Consider the following 16,339-nt stretch of genomic DNA (forward strand, 5'->3'; position numbering starts at 1 on the left):
GCCATGTTCCCCTCTACCCCAGCCCTAAGTGAACAATTCCCTCCTGATGATCTCCCATAAATACAATAGTGAAGGAGTAAATCTTCATGAATACAAATGAAAGGAAACGAAACATTAACTTCCAGTCAAACCTTCCTTAGAAGTTTCCAACTTATATTTTTAACTTTCCTTATCTTTTAATAGAATGAACACAAAATGTCTGTTTAAGACTTTGTGAATTATAATGGAACTCAAAAACAGCAAAGAGCATAAAAAATTTATTAGCCAAATACATTAGAGTACTTCCATTTTTAATTAAAAAAAAACCTAAAAATTCACATAAGATGTAATTACCTACCTCACAGAACTTGAAAGTAGCAAAGAATCAATTAACAGGTTGCCAGATAAGCTCATTATATTATTAAAATATATAACTCAAAGAAATCAAATATAATTGATAAAATAACCATTTCATGGATAATCTTAGTAAAGTGCCGTTTTCATACTAAAAACTTAATAAAGATTAAAAAGTTGTTAAGTTGTCATTGTGAAAGTGTTACTTTCCCTCAGTAGTCACCATGATCACCACACTCCTACATAACCCACAAGACACAACTATACACAAAATCTTAAACCTCAATCATCTAAAATTCAATGCTTACTGGACATTAAAAATGCTAAGACTGGCAGGGTGGTGGTGCACACCTTTATCCCAGCACTCAGGAGACAAAGGCAGGCGGATCTCTGAGTTCAAGGCCAGCCTGATCTATAGAGTTCGAGGGCAGGCTCCAAAGCCACACAGAGAAACCCTGTCTCAAAAAACAAATAAAATGCCAACACTGCTGAAACACACTTTTCATGATAAAATATCAGACATAATTTTCCACTGTACAATGACCTTTGGCTTAAAGTTGTCTTATTAGTTGGACAGTTACAGCTAGTGAAATAGTCACTCAAGAGCACACTAGTTTCACTCCAATCACTGATCTAAGGCAATGAATGGCACATACCAAGAAATCTGGCAGAAAGATCCCTGAAATCCATAATGACATGTCAGTCAAGTGTTCCCAAGTAAATAGTGGTGCCAAGGAGATGAAGCCACTCACCTCCTTTTCTGAATGACTTCTACCTATCATTAACAGCGTTAGCCTATGAGAGAAACTGTTTGGGGGAAAAAGTCTGAATAAAGGCACACAAGTGCAAATCTTCAACAGATAAATGGGACCAACTCTACTACAGAAGGTGTGTTGACACCCGAAGCATACACTGATGTCACATGATTAGAGGCTGAATACCACCAGTGCATGCTTCCTACCATAAGAACTCTGTGCCTGTGAGTACATATATCCTTCAGATCAGAACAAGCTAAGACTTTCCATAATTGAAGTCCTTTGATTCAAAACTTGGCATTTCTCCAAAATGAAAGGTATTAAATAAATAGAGGGCAGGTGAAATGAAAGCAAAAACTAAATCACAAAACTGAATCTCAAAAGGGACATGTTCAATTTTATAACTCAAGGCTGCTGATGACTTTGTCTCTCTCTCTTTGAATAATCAAATGCAAATGCCTTTTGGCAATGGCAGCATTCAAGTCCCACAAAAAGTCAAGCAGTGTCCCTTGAAGGAGCACCTCCATTGGCACAAACTGCAAAACCTGCTGGGTTGAGTTAGAATGGAGCAAAGTGCTCAACACCTCATTAACATTCTGCAGATACTGGAGAACTGGATTTGGAAGGTTCTGATAACCAATGCATAGCAGTACTGCACAGGTCCTGAGGGGCTCAGAGGATGTGGGACAAGAAAATGTGACAAATCTAAAACAGCTGTGGAGAACAAAAATCAAGCCAGCCATGAATCTTGTTAAGCAAGAAAGTACAGGCAAAATCATTACATCTCCTGTCTGAAGTTGCTTCAGCGAGTGGAGAAGGCAATCCAAAAACAAATGCTGGTATGCTGGGTCACCATCGTGAAGCAGTGAACAGCTGAAGGTTATGAGTTCAATGGATTCCAGCAGATGGACTTCCAGCGACGTGTGCATTTTGAAATCACAGATAGTCGGTGAACCCACAAGCAGGCACTTTATTGGGTTGCTGGGTTCTACAACCTGCTCACCCTGAAGGCACTTGGTAAGGCCAAACAACTCGGATAATATCAATTCTTCTGAAAAAATGGGACAACAGTAGTACTGCTGCTTGGGCCTCAACTTGGAATCCAAACTCAAAGTTTGCCCTAAGGACTTTTCAACGGCTTCATTAAGAGTCTTTAAAATTTCACCATCACAGAAAGGAGAGCACTTGACCTTCGGCAGTTTCTTTCCTTCTAAAATGTGCCATAAGTGGCACTCAAGATTGCAAGTAGTCCCTTCTAAGAGGGAATTCTGTCCAGGATGGTACACAGCATGCTCCTCCGCCCAACTATTGAAGTATCCTTTGGCTACTTTATCCTTCCATGAAAGGGTTTCTAGAATCTTCCGTTCATTATAGGTTTTAAAATAATTGTTCCTCTGTCCAAACCATTTTGTGTTTGTACTACAACCAATTTTGGATTTCTTAACGAGCCAGTGATTTCTAGAAAGAGGCTTCAGTTGAAATTTTTGCATAAAATATTGTACAGCACAATCCCTTACACTATTCAATTTCTCTTGCTCCCCCTTTCCCATGTGCTCAAACAGACGAATGTTCTCAGAAATTGTCTCTAACTGGTATCTATGAAAGAATGTACAGCACTCTTCATGTTGCTCAAGAAAAGATTTGGGGATCACGTGATGGGGAAAGAGCGCTTTCCTGGTCATCTCAGTTCCAAAATTCAACACCATCCTAGATAGCAAAGGGCGGACAGCCTCTCTTCCTTTATAGCGGAGACACACCACATAAACTTCTGAGTTCCCTGCCTTGCTAGTGGCAGGTTTGAAAACATGAACTTGGTCAAAGGAACAATTTAGCAGGTACATGAGGTTTATAGAACAATGCTCAAACAACGTAAACATCTTTAGAACAAAAGAGCCACCATTTCCAAGAGTTGTAAGAGCAGTGACAACCTCACAGTAATGCAGAGAAGAGACTAAAGCCTCCTGTTCGCCTGGGTTTCCTTGGCAGTCAAAACTCCCATCAGCAGTGACCAAGTGGACAGCAGGCATGCTGCTGAGGAAGTCCTCGAGTCCAGTCAGGTATTTCAAGGTCATGATATCACCAGTATTATCTGGGCCAAAGTACCAACAGTGCAAGGTGTTTGCGATCAGCCGGTCGTCCATGATCATCCTAAGATTGTCATTTGCTTCATGGTATGGATTCAGGGTATTAGCTACCCAACTCCACTCGCAGGGGAACTGGTGGGATTTTAAGTAATGGTTGAGACTAGATATGAAAGCTCCTGGAGCTTCACAGAGGTGCAGAGAGTTCAGTGTTCCATTCTGAAAAGCTTCCTGAGGAATAAGTGGAAAACTGCACAAAATCTCCTGGAATTTGCACCAGGCTTGAGTGCAAAGCTCTGCGTTCACAGTCTTTTTCACATGGGAAATGATCTTTCCTGCCTTGTTGGTGAAAGCAGTGTGCTGGTGCCACTCATCCAGTTTCTTATCGCTCAGGAGGCTTTTCACTTCATTTAGGGAGCTCTTCAGGTCAAGAAAGGCACTGAACTCTGCATGGTCACAGGTGAAAACCTCAGAGGGAGCTGGTAACTGCCACTCATTATTAAGTGGCTTACAGTATGAAAAGTTCTTGGAAAATAGCTCAAACACGTCAGCGACAACATCTGGGCTGAAAGTCTCAGAACTTGCTGACTGCTGAACTGGTAGCTTTCTGCACTTACTCATTTTTCAAACCAAGTTAAGATCTGGGAAGAGAAAACAAAAGTTACACGACTCAACGTTATAGTGAGTGAAACAGCATCAGAGTAAATCTGATCACAGTTCAACAAGCCCAGTACAATGTGAAGGCTGATGTCAGCAGCTATAAAGCAAAGCAATGTGAAGTAAAGGGAAAAGGCCTAGACAACCAGCAATCCTGCTCTTCTCCTTCCAGTTTAACCACTGTCCTGGAAAATTCACTTTTATTCTGGGATTCAAATGTTTTTCTTATTAAAAAAAAAAACTGGTCTGTCTTTCTGTCTGCCTTCCTTCCTTTCTTCCTTCTCCCTCCCTCCCTCCCTCCCTCCCTCCCTCCCTCCCTCCCTCCCTCCCTCCCTCCCTCCCTCCCTCTACCCTCCCTTCCTTCCTTCCTCTCTTTTTAGAGGTGGCTCACAACAGAGACTATTTAGCAGTGAGCGGCAGCTCTTGCCATAGAAACTCACCCGGCTCCTCTCCAAAGCTCTGTCCTCAGCTTAGACACCACACATGTGGCTCTAAACATATGCACACATTTCAGCTTCATCCTCAAACATGACCTCAAAGCAAGCTCTAACACACTGCGGCCTTTTAGCACTTTTACTTCCAGGAGGGTGACTCTTGCACCCAAGCCTGGCCTGGCCAAGCCTCTCTGCTGTCAGTAACTTGCCCACCCACAAGGGTTGCTTTGCACACTTCTGTACACATTTCCCTGAGAGTGGCGCCTTGGTGGTACCAATCATCAACGTAAGCCATCAACTACCATTCCTAGTTATAGTTTGGATCTGAAATGTTGCCCAAAGACCCTGGTGTGAAGGGTTTGGTTCCCAGTGCATGTTGCTACTTGGAGGTGGGGAATACTGAGAGGTGGAGCTAAGGGAAGGAAGCTAGGTTAATGAACCCTGGCTCCTTCCTCTTTGCTTCCTGGCTGCCACGAGGTGAACAGCCCTTTACCTCCATGCACTCTCCACTATGTCCTGCCTCACCACAGAACCAACTGAAACTTCTGAAACTGTGAGTCAAAACAAACCCTTTTTCCTAGGAAATTGTTTATCCCGGGTGTTTTACATAGCAATGTAAAGCTAACCAATGCATTCATTATACTGTTTGTAAACTAAGTTGTACTGGGTGGCCTTCCTGCTGATGCTAATATTTTCCTGGTATATCTTTCAGAATCCTGCCTCTCATATGCTTTGTCAGACAGCCCTTTACCTACACTGTAAAATCTGATTATTTCTTCTTTCACCAAAACGTAACAGATGTCAAAACCAGAATTTTAAAATGAAAGAAAAATGTGTACTAGATTTAACCGCAGCCATTCTATATTCTGGATTGCAATGCTACCTGGCAGGGTGATGAGATGACTCAGCGGGTAGAGAAGACTTCCGAGCTTCTGACTCCCCAAGTTCAATCTGCAAACCCACATGGTGAAGAAAGAATGGACTCCTGCGAGTTGTCGTCTGATCTCCATGTTTTCACATATATACATAATAAATACATGCTAAAAAAAAAGAAAAAACCTAACAAAAAATCCAGGGAACCAGAAACACCTGCGTTGTGGAGAGGACAAGGCTAAGAGAAAGATGTGTGCCTTAATCTTAACGACACTACTGGAAAAGCTCTTAAAATGCAGCAAACAGAGCATTGAGTGCTACCAGGTCACTTGTCAGTGAGTCGAGCAGGTGCTTCAGCTCATCTGATGCACTTGCAGTCCATAAATATTTTCTTTTATCTCAAAATGTGTTAGACAGAAAAAACTGACAAACATTTGAGGATGAAAATTATGAGTCAGGCCCATTTCTTTGCATGCTAAGCAAAATGAATCTAAAAGAAGTCTAACATGAGAAACAACGATGAGCTATGACTACACATGTGACTTCATGAAACCCAGTCCGGTTTCCTCAGTCCTGTCCTTCCAGCAAACCTTCCAGCCCCCTTCCATCCTGTATTTCATCCCCTGCTCATTTGGTCTACCAGTCTGTAAGCTCCTTAGAGTGACGGGGCATCTTTTCAGTCATCTTGTTTGCCACAACTATTACAAGTCACATGTTAAGTAGGATCAACAGTCACAAACATTCACCAACATCATACAACCGCTAGAAACTGCACCTAGAAAAGTTTACAGTGGTTCTCAACTTTCCTACTGCTGTGACCCTTTAATATAGCTGATCCCCAGCCACAAAATTATCCTGTTGCTACTTCATAACTGGAATTCTGCTACTATTATGAGTCATAATGTAAATATCTGATAAGGAGGATATCTGATGTGTGCCCTGACCCACAGATTGAGAACCTCTTTAGAATCCAAAAATAGACTAAAACGGGAATTCTGCCTGCACAAACACCCTTAGTAAGAGCAAATAAAATTTTGTTACAGTAAGCTCATCTGTCTTGATTCATGCTGTGCTTAGTGGGAACTACAGCTACATTTAGATCTCGAATATATTCTATTTTGAAAAAAGTCTTTCAGTCATTACCTTCACATACTAATTAGTGGCTGTGGTTAAGCTGTGAAATCTTACTGAAATTAAGTAGGTAATTATCTTCATTTGCAAACAACTAAAGGGATTCAAACACTCCACTGTTCCTGGCTGTACTCGACTGTCAGTCGGTTCTAAAACTTACTTCCCCCTTGCTCATTATACTCCAGTCACACAAGCCTTCCCTGCTGCTCACCGAAGACCTCGGCACATTCCACACTGAAACACTTTGCCCAATACTAAGGCAATCTCTATCTGGGCTTTATTCCCCAAGCATCTATACAGATAATTCCCTCAGCTCCTCCTACTATTTGCTCAAAGGCAATTTGCTCTGTGAAGCCTCTCTTAACACACTTATTTTTAAATTGCATCTTGGGCTCCCAATGTTCCTTGCTTTCTTCCATGGCGTTCTAATTTGTCACTAATTCATACCATATTTTCTGCTTGTGATCTGTCTTCCCCAGACTAGAATGTAAGCTCTGTGGACAGCTATCTTTATTTTGCTTACTTACATGTCACCCCCAAAAGGTTCCAACAGTGGCTAGTGGACCGTAAAGCACACACGGATTAGCTACATAAACTGAACGAATATTACAGTTAGCCCAAAAGACACAGCTCTGAACAGAACCCAGCACTTCAATGCACGACTTTAAAAAATGATTTAATTAAAAGCACGTCGTTTCCAAAGTGCACATGTAGATTTCAAAGTATGTGACCGTCGGTGCCTTTCACTAAGCACGTCATGGAGTGGCACTAGTGTCATCATAATTCTGTAGGTGATCAGTATCACTTACAGATGCAAGTTCCGTAAAGAAGTGGCATCCTCTCCAAAGCCACAAAGAACGTGCTTGTAAGATTCGTGAGCCCAACACCAAAGGTGTTCATTTCTCGACATCTGTTAGCTCTAAATGAGCACCAGACACTGCTATCAGTGTTCCCGCCAACTCTGGCTTGGAAGTACCAACACTGGGGCGTGTCCGGGGCTCGCCCTGGACCCGGGGCAGCCACTAGCTCACTTGCTCTAGTGGGAGGGGCTTCCCAGACCCCGGCTCGAGCAGCCCCGCGCCTGGTCCGCAGCGAACCACCGCCGACTGTCACTCACAGAGAAGCCGGGTCCGCATTACCTCAGCTCACGCCCACCAGAGCCGCGCGGTCCGCCGCAGCCACGCTTCACGCGCGGTCCCCACTCCTCCAAGCCATCACCCACTTCCGCTCCCGGGAACAGCTTCCGGGGGCGGTGCCTCCTCTACGTCAGCCAACAGCCCGGGTCACGGACAAGGGAGAGGGCGTGCCAGGAACGCTGCCCCGGCCCGCGCACGCGCAACTGGAGCCAGAGGCTCCCCCAGGCCCCCACCTGCTGCAGGACCTGACAGCCGCACTGCGCAGGCGCTCTCCAGCAAGGTGGTGTCACTCAGGAAGGCAACTCTTGAGGAGCTAAGCTCTGGTGCTCAGCAACTCTTCCTTCTTTGCCACTGGGCTTTGGAACTTTGAGGTTTATCCGGTGCTATGGGCACATGCTGGTTCCTAGTAGAGATTGCATTAAAATTGGAGCTCAAAGCCAAAACGAACGAAACGGCGAGTCAGCACCATCACTTAAATAATGTGTTTACATATTGATAACTCAATAAAAAAGAAACAAACCACCTGGTATGGAGGCTCAAGCCGTTAATACCAGCTATCACGAGCCAGAAGCGAGTAGATCTCTGAGTTCGAGGCCACCTTGGTCTACATAGAGAGTTCTAGACCAGCCAAGATACCAGAGGGGGAACCCTCACAGTCCTGGGACTGCGCAGTTAGGCTAGACTATCCAGCCAGTCCCAGGTATCCACCTGTCTCCACCAACCCAACCGTGAAACTACATATACAGGCCACCATGCGGGAATTTTTTTTTAAAACTGAAGCAGGGATGGGAAGGGTGTGTACTTAGGGGTGGAACGCAGGTCTCCCTGCTTACAGGGCAAACACTACCAATTGAGCCATCTCCCCAGGCCTTATTCAGCACTTTCATAACAATGGGAACAAGTTTTTCTTTTTATTTCTATTTTTTGCGATGTGGTGAAATTTTTAGTTATGAATGCTCTTCAGCTCTTCAATTTTTTTAATAAAATGGCAATGATAATTTTGAATTTTTTGAAAATTTTATGCATGTATACAATGTATCTTTATCATACCCACCCCTTATACCCAATTCTTCCCAGGATGTAATCATTTTGACAAATGGGGGGGGGTCACAGAATACTGAGTGTTACAGCTTGTATAGAAAGGTATTTTGGCACTCGGGAACCAAGGAATACCACAGGTCACAGTAAGCATAGCAGCTCACAGCCTTGCTTCAGTGAGGGAAAGGCTTCCCAATGTATTGGCTCTGCTCCAGCAAGAGAGGGTTTTCCAGCTGGGGATGTTTTCCCAGTGTAGCAGTTTTGTTCCGGCAGGAGACGGTTTCCCTGGCGAAGTTGCTACAGTTCAGCTCTGCACCCGGGAGAGTGGAGAACAGAGTGTAAACGACTCCACTCGGCCAGGGGAAGGTTTCCCCGGCCCTGCTCGTTCTGTCTCTGCAAAAGAAGGTCTCACCCAAAGCTCATCCAAGAGGTTTATTGGGAGCGAAGAATCCAGGAGAGTGACTGCTGTTTGCCATAGTGGCAGAAGACGGCCGGGCAGCATGAACAGCCACAAGCTGAACAGACATGGAGTTTATATAGGGCTTCTGGGGTGGGGCGGGGTTCCAGGGTGGGGATTGGTCAAATTTTAATCTCCTGCTCAGGGATTAGCTAGTTTTCTGCACAGAGTCAGATTTGGCTCTGGTTTCAGGGCCAAAGTGTGTTTCTTTCTCTGGTCCTTTTTAGCCTCTTGGCTCCAATTTTAGGGCCAGGGTGCATTTCTTTCAATGGCTCTGATTCCAGGGACAAAGTGTGTTTCTTTGGCACTGGTTTCAGGGTCAGGGTGCATTTCTTTGGTTCTGGTTGCAGGGCCAAAGTGTGTTTCTTTGGCTCTGCTCAGGGTGTGTTTCTTTGGCTGGCCCCTTTTCCCTACACAGGATCCTCCATCACATCTCCCAGCTTCATAGTCTCCTCTTACAAGTATTTAATGTTTTAACCCACTGAGTCCAGTTAATGGTGACCATGTGAGCACGGGCATGGACCATCCACCGGTGCACATGCAACCGACCAGTGGCTACATTCCCAAAGAACAGCGACTCTCCTTTCTCCAGCAGTTCCTCAGCTAGGCAGGGGGCCTGGGGAGTCCCATCCCTACCCCCCCCATGCTGGAAGTTTTAACTGGCTTGATCGTGTACAGGCCTTGTGCTGATAGACACAGCTGCCATGAGTTCCTAAGTGTCACAGCCATGTCCTGTCTGGAGGACAGCGTTTCACAGTCCTGCTCCCCATGCTTCAGCTCTTAGAATCTTTTTATCCCCTCTTCTGCAGTGTTCCCTGAGCCTTGGGGAGCCTGTGTTGACACAGATGTCCCAACTATGGCTGAGTGCTCACAGTCACTTCTTGGAACTTTGAGCAGTAAAGAGTCCACGTTAACCAGCACCCCCTGCAATAAGAAGCCTTTCCAACCAAGAAAGACAACATCAATGGGTTCCTCTTAGAGCCCACCGCTTTGCTGGTTATGGGTTTTGACCCTGTTTACAGTGCCAGGCTTGAATTTCTTCTTGTGGAGCAGGCAAATGTCTACTGAATAGTCTAGAAAAGTTCCCTCCAGTTCCTTCCTCATCTTCCCTCAAGAAGAAGCTGTTGGTGTGTTTATTTTCTGTCACCATACTTTAGTTCTGCCTGTTCTAGAATTTCACATATGTTCAGTCATTACAGTTTGACTTTTTGCTCTCAATCTTTTCCTGTTCAATTTAATACTTAAAATGTACCCAACTATGTTGTCTTATGTTGCTTGTATTTGTATTGCAAAGTGGTTTGTCATATTGTGAGTTGACTTTATCAATTCCCCTACTTAAGGGTATCTGTTTAGTTTCTGGATTGTCGACATTATGAATGAACCTGTTGTGAACATTCTGGTATGTTGTTGTAAGCATATATTTTCATTATTCTTGGATAAATGATGGAGGTGTGAAGGAACAGGGTCATCCAGCAGGTCACCCTCATCCTCTTTCAACTTCCCCCTCCCAATTTCATATCCTCTTTTTTATAGCCCACTGAATTCATAGAGCTGACACTGTAGGTATAGGATCCTCAACTTGACCATGGGTAACCTACAAGATGCCACATCCCCGCATCCCTGACAATAAATGTTAGTTTAAGATGTCAATATATGACTAATGTCCTTTTGTGACCAAATGGTATATGAAGGATTTGTAAACTGTTAAATAAAATTACTGTGTTTATAAATAGTGTCATGAATATTCCAAAGAGCAAAGCCTGTAATGAGTCAGCCTTCTGATGTCAAAACACAATGTAGGGGGCTGGGGAGAGCTTAGTAAAGTCCTCAGCAAAAAAAGCATGAGGACCTAAACTCAGTTTCCCTGCAACCACATAAAAGTCAGGCACTAGGGAGGCAGAGACAAGAAGCTCCCTGGGGCTCCATGGCCAAGTCTAGCAGAACTGCCAAGTTCCAGGTTCAGTGAGAGACCCTGTCTCAAAAGCAAGGTGGGGAAATGATTGACCAAAGTCCGTGACATAGATCTCAGGCTTCCACACACATGTATATTCGTACACCTGAATACATGTACACAAACCCAAAAAAAGAAAGAAAACTAGAGTAAAAATAATAACCAACCTGGCGTCTGTAACATTGGGCAGAATAGTTGCATTATAATATTTAGTGTACTTGTAATAGGATCATGAAGTTTTTCACATACTGTTGAAATAAATATTATGAAAATAAATTTTAAGCATAAATGTAAGAATTCGTACATTAGGTCATAAAAGGGGTTTTTATCAATTTTATTACTAGAATACCATATAGTTAAATTTCACCCTACATCTCAACATATATTCAGGACTAACAGTATGAACTATCTTTAAAAAATATTCCACATCTGGTGGTGGTGATTGGCAGAGATTCTTGGGAGAGGTGCAATGGTTTCGCCCTTCTCTTTCTATTAAAACAGGGGCTCTTAAAGCGCTTTATGATAGTCTTCCTGGGGACCCTGCTCCAACTTCCCCTAGACAGATTACCCCAGAGGCCAGGGAAGCCCTACAATTGTTGTTAAGAAGTATAGAGCAAGCCCACCTTTGGCGTATAGATTATGGGCAGCCCCTTGTTCTGGTTGTACTTTCATCTAGCTTTTCGCCCACTGCCGTGTTTTGGCAGACTGGTCCTATTTATTGGGTACATTTGTCAGCCTCCCCTAAGAAGGTAGTGACCCCTTACTATGATCTCATTTTACAATTGTTGTGGAAGGCACACAAGTTTAGCATTCAAACCTTTGGAAAGAGTCCTGATAAAATTATCCTTCCTTATGGTAAGGAGGAGGTGGAACATCTACAGATCTTCCATGATGGGTGGACCCTGTTTATTACATCTACAGGCGCACAGTTTGATAACCAATATCCCAACAGCCCCTTGATGTCTTTTTTCAAACAACACCCTGTGATCTTTCCCAAGATTTTAAAGGAGAACCCTCTAGTTGGAGCTCGCTCAGTCTTTACAGACGGCTCCTCCAAGGGTTTCGCGGTGGTGGTTTCTTCTCAGGTGCAGAAGAGGGTACCCACAGGACAGATGTCAGCACAAGCCGCCGAGTTGTTTGCTTGCTTGATGGCTTTCCAAATGTTTGAGGGAGAGCCCTTTAATTTATATACTGATAGTGTTTATGTTGCCAACATTGTTAGACCTTTAGAAACTTCTCCATATGTTCTTCCAACCTCCCAGGTTCGTTCCTTATTAGTTCAGCTCCAACATCTTATTTGGCAGCGCATCCACCCTGCTTATGTGGGATTTATTCGTGCACATACTAACCTTCCAGGACCCCTTGCCCAGGGCAATCAAATTGCTGACTCCTTGACCCACCCTAGGGTCTTATTTACTCAGGAGCAGCTGGCCCACCAGCTCCATGAGAGGTATCATCTAAATGCCCGCTCCATTAAATTTCACACTGGGTGCCCCTTATCCATAGCTACACAGATTACCTCTCAGTGCCCTGATTGTGCCCCTTATCATAATTCTCCCAATGAGGGGGTAAATCCCCGGGGCCTCAGGGCCAACCATCTCTGGCAAATGGATGTCACTCACCTGCCACAGGCAGGGAAATTAAAATACATGCATGTCTCGGTGGAACCTCCAATTGTCACGTCTGCTGCGCGGCCTGTGTCCGAGAACGTGCGGAGGGTGTCGGGTATTGAAAACACAGAGACTCGTTCAATGATATAAAGAGAACTTTAAACAGGCTCCAAAAAGGTTCAAGAAAAACTTCCTAAGAAAAGCTCCCACCAGAGAAGCTTCTGCTCTCTCCTCTCCCCTGGCTGGTTCTGCTCTCCCACCGGAGGTGGATGTGTGTGGGTTTTTGAAGGTGCGGTTAGTCTTTGGACAAGGTCGAGGTCAGGGCGGTTTCCGTGGGAAGGCCTTTCCCAGGAACTTATTGTATCATTTTTAGTAAACATGTTTTTACTAAACATTGTCTTACAGCTGCCTACTCCCAGGCAGAAGGGGAAGTGGCCAGGAACTTATTGTATCGTTTTTAGTAAACATGTTTTTACTAAACATTGTCTTACAGCTGCCTACTCCCAGGCAGAAGGGGAAGTGGGTCTCTGCTCAAGGTCTGGTGTTCCCACAGGTGGCAGCACACACCTTTAATCCCAGCAAGTGGGAGGCAGAGGCAGGTGATCTCTGTGAGTTTGAGGCCAGTCTGGTCTACAGAGTGCCAGGAGAGCCTCAAAAGTTACATACAGAAATCCTGTCTTGAAAAAAATGTTTTTTCACAGTAATTCATGCTTTTTCTGACTAAATGGTGCTGAATCACTTACCAAGTGAGAAAAAGTTGAGGTGTATTTTTTGTTATGAATATCATTAAAATATTTTTAAATTAACCTTAAAACAAGAGTTTAATATTGTCATCAATAATGTACTAACCTAAATGATGTTTTTAATTAAAATAACTTGATGGTTCAATATCCAGCACAGCAAAAAGATAAAAATTAAAAATGAAAACCAAAAAAATACAATTGCATTATTATATTGGGCTATGTCCCCTCTCTGCAAATTTAACTCTTGGTGTGACTACATTTGGAGACAGGGATTAAGGTTGAATTGAATGAGGCTGTAAAGGAGGAACAGTAATCTAATAGAGCTGGTGTTGTTTTTAGTGCGTGCATGCGTGTGTGTGTGTGTGTGTGTGTGTGTGTGTGTGTGTGTGTATGTAAGCAGATCACCTAGGTCATACAGAATAGATGGGAGGAATATTTATCTCTCTAGAGCATGGGTCCTCAACCTTCCTGATGCTGTGACCTTTAATACAGTTCGTTGCTGCTTCATAACTGTAATTTTGCTACTGTTATGAACTGTAATATAAATATCCACACTGCCGGGCTGGGGGCGGGTGGGGCGTGGCGGCCCACAGGGTGAGAACCACGCTCTAGTTCGCTGCTTACTTTTCCTTCCGGAAGCTCTCGTCCTTTTTGCACTTGTTCAGAGTTGTGGCCAGCTAGCTCCATTGAGTCTGCCTGCTTTTCTGAATCACTCAGAAGCATGCCTTTCCTTCTCTTCTTTTTGTTTCTTTTCTAAGCGTGCTTCATTCTTTTTCATAAAGCCCGCCTCTCTGCAGTGTGTGACGGCCTGGCAGGCGTAACTCAACAGTATGGCTTTTCTCTAGCTCATCTTCAGTTCTCTTTCCTGGGCAGCTCAAGATGTACAGCTTGCCCATCCTGGGGTTTGTCGTTTCAGCTCTAATAAAACTGTCCTGGGACTTGGTTTAAATCCATTCTTAATTCTTTTATGACAAAACTAAGAACCCTAAAAGGGACCCTGGTTTCCCTCTTATCAAGGAGAGAGCTAGCTGTCTGCAAGCCAGGGACAAAGGCCCCACCAGAAACCAAGCAGGTCAGCACTTCCTTCTAGAACTTTTTAGTAACCAAACTCTGAGAAAATAAGAGTATGCTTTAAGCCACCCAAAGTTAGTACTTGTCATGGCCACATGAGCCGACCAATATGTGCTTCTTCATCTTTATCCACGCAGAAAGCAGGAAATGACTTTTAAATTACAAGTGTCGAGCCAGAACAGGCTCCAAAGCTACACAAGAAACCCTGTCTCAAAACACACACACACACAAACAACACACACACACAAAACACACAACACACACACCCCACACATAGCGCACGACACACACACCACACAGCACACACACACACACACACACACACCACACAGCACACACACACACCACACAGCACACACACACACACACACACACACACACACCACACAGCACACACACAACTTGCAAGTGTTTAAGTAAGAAAGCATATTGGTATGAAATGAGCTCGGAGCTGAACAAGTGGAAGGGTAATATCAACTTGTGGATGAAACACAGTCCACCCTGAAATTTAATCTTGTCATGCTTAAGCTGTTTAAAATAAATTGTGTTGTAGGGGTTCAAAGAAGATAAAATTTGTAGGAAAAATTATGGTGAAGTTCTAAGACAAAAAAAATCTTGTTTAGTTTTGTTTATTTTTTTCATTTTTCTTTCTTTTGTTTTTTTGTGTTTTGTTTTTTGTTTGTTTGTTTGTTTTGGAGGCAGAGTCTCTCTACATAGCTCTGGCTCTGAAATCACAGAGATCCACCTGCCTCTGACTCTAGAGTGTTGGGATTAAAGGTGTGCGCCACCACCAACAGCCTTGTGTTTCGACCACACTCAGTGTAAGCGTTTCGTCGGGATGGGTCAGGACAGGATGGAACAGGAGTGGGTCAGGTATTCTGGCACTCGGGAGTCACAGAATACCCAGTGTTACACAGCTCAGGTGGAAAGGTATCCTGGAGCTCGGGAGCCAAGGATACTGAGTGTTACACAGCTCAGGTAGAAAGGTATCCTGGAGCTCGGGAGCCAAGGACCACCACAGGTTGCAGTAAGCTTGGCAGCTTACAGCCTTGCCTCAGAGAAAGGCTTCTCCGGTGTATCAGCTCCGCTCCGGCAGGACAGGGTCTTCCAGCTGGGGATGTTCGCCTAGTGTAGCAGTTTTGCTCCGCAGGAGGTTTCTCGGGCGAAGTTGCTACAGTTCAGCTCTGCTCCTGGAGAGCGGAGAGCAGAGAGCAGGGAGCCGGGAGCAGAGTGTAACAACTCTGCTCTGCCAAGGAAGGTTTCCCGGGCAAGTGTTACAGCGCTGCTCGCTCTGCTCTGCTTGCTCTGCTCTGCTCTGCCCAGGGTCGCCTTTGCTCTGTCGCAGCCGCAAAAGAAGATCTTCACCCGAAGCTCATCCAAAGGGGTTTATTGGAAGACAGCTGGACCAGCCAAGCTGAACATACACAGGGTTTATATAGGGGTTCCTGGGGTTGGGGAAGTTTTTCCAGGGTAGGGATTGGTCCGATTTCAGTGCTGAGCTCAGATTGGCTAGAGCTCTGCTCCGGGATTGGTTACTTTTTACACAGGATTAGGGTCAGATTTGGCTCTGGTTTCAGGGCCAAAGTGTGTTTCTTTCTCTGGTCCTTTTTAGCCTTTTGGCTCCAATTTTAGGGCCAGGGTACATTTCTTTCACTGACTCTGATTCCAGGGACAAAGTGTGTTCCTTTGGCACTGGTTTTAGGGTCAGGGTACATTTCTTTGGTTCTGGTTGCAGGGCCAAAGTGTGTTTCTTTGGCTCTGCTCAGGGTGTGTTTCTTTGACTGGTCCCTTTTCCCTACACTCAGCCCGGCTTCTCCACCTTAAATATTGCTGGCCTATCTCAGGAAAAATTACATGAGTGAGAAAACAGACAAGATGAAGGGTAATATAGATTCCATAGAGGGATGGAAAGTTAGTCAGGTCAAAATATTGTACACATAATGTTTTATCTTGAGATCCTAACACAAAACAATGCAGCAAGATGACTTAAACTATAGAAATAAACTTTCTCACAGCTCCAGGGGCTAGGAAGTCCAAGTTCTTGGCTCTCTTTCTGGCTTTCAAGGTAC

General features: G+C 44.3%; 1 protein-coding gene across 2 annotated transcripts; it reads right to left on the reverse strand.

Moving 5' to 3' along the window:
- Nucleotides 1-242: 242 nt before the first annotated feature.
- Nucleotides 243-7,506, reverse strand: Cmtr2 (cap methyltransferase 2). Of its 2 annotated transcripts, XM_021228939.2 has the most exons (3): nt 7,404-7,496; nt 5,144-5,300; nt 243-3,810 (listed from the first exon to the last, which is right to left on the reverse strand). In XM_021228939.2, the coding sequence occupies exon 3, from the start codon at nt 3,788-3,790 to the stop codon at nt 1,487-1,489; it is 2,304 nt and encodes a 767-aa protein (XP_021084598.1). In that variant the 5' UTR covers nt 3,791-3,810; nt 5,144-5,300; nt 7,404-7,496; the 3' UTR covers nt 243-1,486. The 2 variants fall into 2 exon arrangements, with proteins under 2 accessions (XP_021084598.1, XP_005073093.1); XM_005073036.4 differs by lacking the exon at nt 5,144-5,300 and having other exon boundaries at nt 7,404-7,506.
- Nucleotides 7,507-16,339: the final 8,833 nt, after the last annotated feature.

This window comes from Mesocricetus auratus, unplaced genomic scaffold (genome assembly GCF_017639785.1).
Source record: "Mesocricetus auratus isolate SY011 unplaced genomic scaffold, BCM_Maur_2.0 Super-Scaffold_6723, whole genome shotgun sequence".
NCBI lineage: Eukaryota > Metazoa > Chordata > Mammalia > Rodentia > Cricetidae > Mesocricetus > Mesocricetus auratus.